This window comes from Alligator mississippiensis, chromosome 7 (genome assembly GCF_030867095.1).
Source record: "Alligator mississippiensis isolate rAllMis1 chromosome 7, rAllMis1, whole genome shotgun sequence".
In the NCBI taxonomy this organism is placed as follows: Eukaryota; Metazoa; Chordata; order Crocodylia; family Alligatoridae; genus Alligator; species Alligator mississippiensis.
The window spans coordinates 84,523,958-84,529,957 of record NC_081830.1 but is presented as its reverse complement, the minus strand read 5'-3'; the positions used below and the strand labels follow the sequence as shown (position 1 = coordinate 84,529,957).

The 6,000-nt window shown below is 64.4% G+C and overlaps 1 protein-coding gene across 1 annotated transcript in view; it reads right to left on the bottom strand.

The window, feature by feature from the left end:
• Window positions 1-228: 228 nt before the first annotated feature.
• Window positions 229-6,000, bottom strand: part of SLC12A9 (solute carrier family 12 member 9) — a 39,330-nt gene continuing 33,558 nt past the window's right edge. Inside the window, exons 10-13 of the mRNA XM_059731228.1 lie at window positions 5,241-5,433; window positions 3,719-3,893; window positions 2,275-2,421; window positions 229-1,694 (exon numbers count right to left, since the gene is read on the bottom strand). Of these exons, the coding sequence (XP_059587211.1) occupies window positions 904-1,694; window positions 2,275-2,421; window positions 3,719-3,893; window positions 5,241-5,433 (1,306 nt within the window). The 3' untranslated portion in view covers window positions 229-903. The remainder of the gene's footprint in view (window positions 1,695-2,274; window positions 2,422-3,718; window positions 3,894-5,240; window positions 5,434-6,000) is intronic.

The window sequence follows — 6,000 nt, the reverse complement described above, 5'->3', positions numbered from 1 at the left end:
GCAGCTGGAGCAAGGTCAGCTCCCTGTGGGCTTGCCCTGTCTCCTGCTCAGGGGGGGGTTGACTCTTGCCCCTAATGACGACAGTGACAATGGCATCAGCCTTGCGTGCTAACAAGCGTGGCAGAATCCAACCACCAGCCTGGCAGCCCCGCCACGGGATGCCCCGATGCAGCAAAGCACATGCCAGACCGAGCGCACAGTGAGTGGCGAATGCACAGACTCCCAGGCTCTGCTTTCCATGCGGACTTTATTCAGTGACCCCCTCCCTGCCGCAGCACACAAGAACCTGCTGCAGCCTCACCCCCGGGGCCTGCCCCTGCCCCTCCCCGAGTGCCAGTACAATCCCATTACAATGCACAGAGGCGCCTGGATCCAGCCTCCCGGCAGTGGGAGCCCCAGGCTACAGCAGCTGGTCTTTGACTGCCAAGGCTGCCTGGAGTGATTAGGCCATGGCACAGGGACGGATGTGCTGCTTGGCTTAAATGCACTGCTGGGATGAGAACCCAGGAGTCCGGAGCCCTGCCCTGGGGCTCTGCTGGGGGTTGCAAGCATTGATCGAGTGACTGGAGTGTGTGCCCTGGCTCGTGGCCCCGCATCCTTGTCTCGCTCTGAGGTAGCAGGGGACGTTTGGGGGGCTGCCATCCCAGCCAACAGGCCCTGGGGCTTACAGAGCCGGTGTGGGAAGGAGTCTCACGGCTGGGGAAGAACGGAGCCATCTGGGAGTGTTGAGAAGGACCCGGGTGCTCGTGCCAGCTCCCACCAGACAGAAAGTGCCCTAATGGCTGGCAAAGTTGAGCAGGGCACAAGGTGGGGGAAGAAAACCCGCAGGCATAGACCGAGGCCCGGGTGCCCCCAGTGCTCTGGGACGTGCCTCCCCCAGGTCCCATGCTCTGCCCCGCCGCACTACAGTTCGGTGCTGGTGACAGCGCTGACCCCGTGCACCAGCACGGTGGGGCCGAGGTCCCGGGTGAGCAGATCCAGCTGGTGCAGGTAGGCGGGATAGAGGGCGGTGTCGGCGGGCGGCCGCGGCAGGTAAAGGAAGCGGATGGTGGGCGCGGAGCTCTGCTCCAGGATCAGCCGGTTGGCGGCGTGCAGGTACTCCTCCGACACGCAGGCAGGGAAGTTGACGGCTGCATCGGGCGCTGCAGCCCATGGCTCCTGCTGCTTCTGCCAGTGCAGGGCCACCACGCTGTCCCAGGGCACTAGGTGGATGGCGGCCCGGATGCGCAGCTCCTTGAGCAGCTGGCGCAGCTTGTCCTCCTGCCCTCGGGTCCTGGCGCCCGTGTCCACGCAGAGGAAGAGGCGGAGGGTGGCATGGCGCCAGGCCCGCGCCATGTGCAGCACACAGGCCATCTGGAGGAGGAAGAGGCTGCAGGTGTCGGCATAGCGGGCGCTGTCGGGGCGCAGCAGGTTCACAGGCCACACATCGATGCAGGGGGCCGCAGGACGGGGCTGTTCCAGCTGCTCGAAGGCCCGAGCCAGCAACACGTTGCGCAGCATCTTCACCGCATCGGCCACAATGGCCACGTATTCCTGGGGCGACAGCGGCCGGGGCCCCGAGGCCTCCCGCACCGGCGGGAAGCTCAGCTGTGCCTCCTCTCGGCCGCCTGAGAAGGGAGAGTACTGCGCCAGCCCGTCCTGCGGCGCCGCACCGTCGTAGAAGCCCAGCACCACGGTGTTGGGCCGCATGCCGCCTGCGAGACACGGCCAGTCACAAGGGGGAAAAGCCCAGGCGTCCCCCTGAGCAAGAAGTGCCTGGGAAACCCGCCTCGGCTCTGCTACGGCACCCTCCAACCCCAAGCCCCAGCCCTCTCCCTCGGCAGCCGGCTCTGCCCTTGGCACGGCGTCAGAGCTGGGGACAGCCCTGCCCAGCCAGCTGCATTTCCCAGCCCCCAGCTCTCTCCTCCCTCTCCCCACAGGGCACTGCCCTTGCTCCAGCAGCCCCTCAGCCCCCCCCGAGCCCCCTGCCACCAGTGCCCAAGGGCAGAGGTTTGGGGGTTGCTCCTGAAGAGTGAGCCCCGGGGCTCTGCTGCATGTGGGGAATGCACAGGGCACATGGGGGACAAAGGCTCATGAGGGCTCTGGCCAGCCCAGCGCTGCCTGGATCATATTGCACAGAGAAGGAGGGCTGCTCAGGCTGGCAGCCCGGCTCCTTCTCACCCATTGCTGGGACTCAGCTCCCAGGCAGGTTGCAGTCTGGCCCTGGGCACAGATGTGGATGCCACCCCTTGTCTCCCCATGGGGGTGGTGGGAGCAGGGAGGGCCAGGACTCACCGAGGCCGGAGATGAAGAGCAGCTGCTGCGCGCCGTGCCGCACAGAGTCGGCCAGTGTGAGGTTCACGAAAGCCTTGACATTGAGCTTGTCGACCAGCCGCAGCCAGGACTCAGTCTGGGCTTGCAGCGGGTCCGAGGGCAGCGAGTCTGGGAAGGGAACGGCAGGAGTGTCAGACATCCCGGGGCACCCCCAAACCTCACCTGCCTACAGGGGTACTCTCTCCTGGCTCGGAGCCCCCCAGTAGCACCAGCTCCTCCCATCCTATGCCACCCCCGTGACCTCTGCTCCCCCCAGCCCATGTCACCCCCAGCTCGGCAGCTGTGGGGCCCTCGCACTCGGGGTTCGTCCCACTGCTATGGGTTAAAAAAAGAAGCATTTAAAAAAAAAAAAGAAAAAAGAAAAAAAACAGGTAAAAGCCTCTTCACGGCTCCCCCCATTTGAGATCCATTAGTTACCATGACAACGCTGGGTGCAGGGGGGGCTTCGTAGCCTCTTCGACTGCAGCAGAGAAATCAATGGAGAGCCAGGAATGTGGGACCAGGCATGAGCCCACGTGGGCTGGGGAACCCCACATGCGTGTGCCAGGGAATCCTGCGTGCCCCACGTGTGGGCTGGGGGAGCCAGGGGCCGATCCAGCACAGGGGGCCCCTCTCTGCCACCCTGCCCCACCATGAGGGCACCTACCACGTTGGTCTAAGGGGACCTGACGTGGAGTTGTCCCCCCCTCCCCTTATCCACACCCCGGGAAGCCAAAGGTGGCTGAGCCCAGCACTGAGGGGCATGAGAAAAGGGGGTCCTGGCTCTGCCCCCAGCGCCGCTCTGAGAAGGGGTGGTGGGAGGGCACTCCCTGCCCCCTCCGCTCTGCTTTGAAGGCATCCGGTCCTGACCGAGGAGCTACAACCCTCGCCCCATTGAAAGCCAGGAGCCTCCAGGCACCCATGCCTGTGACAGGGTCACCAGTGCCCGTGGTGTGATGCTCACGTGGCGTGGTCCTCGCGCCTTGCCTGACTCCAGGCCCACCTGGGTTGCCCTAGAGCTGATGCTGGGGGCATGCAATGTGTGAGACAGCCCAGGTCTCTGGGGAGCCATTGGGGACCAAGAGCTCACAGGCCCCTTGGGGACATTCAGTGTGCAGAGGGCACTGCTGAGACCCAGCCATCTCAGCTGCTCGCTACCCCTTGTATGGAGCCTGGTGGATGTATGAGAGATGCCTGGGTGAAGGGGGTGCTCTTAGGGCTGCTGTGGTCCCTATGGGGCTGAACTGGGCACAGCTGGTAGAGGTGTACCCTTCTGCAGCCTGGTCTCCACGATGCTCGAGCTGAGCTCCAGAGGAGCACCTGCTTGCTTCTCCCCAAAGATGCCCTGCGGCCAGGCACCCCCCACCCCACTCAGGGCAGCATGTCTGAACCCCGCCATGTCCCCAGCCAGAGGCGATGCGCTCACCCAGCTCCTGCAGCTCCACGTGGCCCAGCACGTAGAGCCCGCTCTTCTTGAGGTCGTTGACGAAGCGGATGAGCTGGACGCAGGACCGGGGGTTCTGCACCATCAGCAGCATCTGGGGGCGCCAGAACTTGACGTGCTCCTTACGGACGTCCAGCATCAGCAGGTACTTCCGGACCTGGCGTGGGGTGCAGAGCGGGGCTGGGTCATCGGACAGGCAGGCGGCCCCACAGGCAGAGGTCGGGGGCCCTTTGGGAGCTCTGCAAGCCAAGGGCACTGGGGGATCCCCTGTGGGTGGGGTAATGGGGCCATGACCACAAAGGGGAGGTAGAGAGATGACCAATAGGAACAAAGAAGAGACTGAGCACTGGCCAGTGGGAGTAGAGTGTCCTGGTGACACTGTGTCCTCCAGATGTGGGAACCCCTGGATTTATCTCCCCTTCTGCGACCCACAATAAAGGGGACACGTGCCCTATGGAGGATGGCGTGGCAGATAGCGAGGGAGCAGGGGGCCGGCATCCCACCACCTGTCATCACTGGTGCCAGCTGAGCACCCCGTGATGGGGGTGAGACTGACAGTGCCATATGCCAGCGTGGGTACGTGTTGGCACCCTGCTGCCCTGGACCCACTAGAATGAGCCTGGGTTGGCCCAGCTTGCCCTGCATGGCTGGCATGGGCACTGCCCTCCCACCACCTGCACAGGGGCTATAGCCAGGGGGTAGATTAGGGGAAGGGAGTTGGGGGGCTAGCATGGGAGAGGAGGGGGTCACCACCCTCAGCACTCTAGGACCTGGGCAGCCAGAAAAGGAGCAGCCCCCCCGGGTGCCAGCGGCAGACAGCAGGGCCTGGGCATGAGCAGACCACACGGTTGTGCTCCCTGCCGCCAGCATTTGTCATCACCGCGGAGGCCAAGTGCATTCGATCACACCCACGGGGCAGCATCTTGTGCGGGAAGAAATGCAATTACTCCCGACACATGACATCAGCTTGTCCTTTTCCCTTGCGCAGTCTGTCCCTGGCTCCAGGCCAAGCCCCAGCTGGCCCTGGCTGGGGAGACGAGGCTCAGGGAGGAGACCCGGCGTGTGGCGTGAGCGGCTGCACTTGGTCCCCAGCTTGGGCCTGGCCCCGGGAAGGCAGGGAGCACCCAGGGCACTGCTGATCACCACAGCCAGCCTGTACACTGCCCTGGTGGCCAGTGACCGGGCCAGTAATGTTCCCCCTTCCTGCACTAACAGCCAGGGGTGGCTGCATTTTGGGCAGACGGCAAGGGGCTCCAACAGGCCCTGAAGGCTCGTTGAGCCCTGGGGGATGAATTTCTACACTCTTCTGAACACCGCCGAGCCATGAGGAGGTCATGCTGGTGACGGGGACCCCCTGCTTGCTGCTACATGGGGCTGGGGTGGAAGTGGAGCTGAGGTACCACGGAGCAAGCCTGGCAAGTGGGCAGGGCTATAGGCACCTACCCGGGCAGCGGAAGGGGCGACAGCTCCCATGTCAGCTGAGGGTGGGGATCTCAGCACTCACCTGGTGGAAGATGAGGGCCTGGCTGATGTATCCCCAGCTGCTGCTCGGGGACAGGTAGTGGAGCGCCAGCAGCAGCACCAGCATGAAGGCCATGCTGCCCGAGGCGTAGATGGGGCTGATGAGGAACATCATGATGCCGCAGCCCAGGATGCCCAGCACGCAGGTGTGCCAGGTGAAGTACCGGAACGTGGGCCTGCCGGGAGGGAGGGAGGCAGCGTGTCCGTACGGGCAGCTAGGGCTCGAGCCACAGCTCAGCTTGCTGGTACGCCCCAGGTGCCCGGCTGGCTAGCAGGGACCGAGGGAGCTGTGGAACAAGAAGCAGCCAGACCCCTTCCCCGCTCACCGCCCTCCCTCCTGCTGCCCAGGAAGAATCGGCCCCTGGGGTGAGAACGGTGCCAGCCAAAGCATCAGAAGGCTTGTGCCGAGTATACAAGTACACCAGGGGTTTGCCTGGGGTGCCAGTAACAGGGCTGCTGCCTGCCCTCCACCACAGCCGGTCACAGCCTCTGCCATCGTACAATTTGGGTTGACAGTTGCAGGGGGCAGCTGGGCTGCATGCCACCAAGTGGTGCCAGGCAGGCACCAATGGCCCCAGCCTCACCCTCCGGCTGGGGAACTGGGAATAGGAGCACAGAGCAGGGATGGGCCGCCTGCAGCAGAGTGCAACCCTGGAGTCCCCTCATCACCACCGAAGCCTCGCACCTGGAGGCAAAGCACAGCCAGAGACACTGAGACATGCAGGCACCGAGACAGAGCGGAG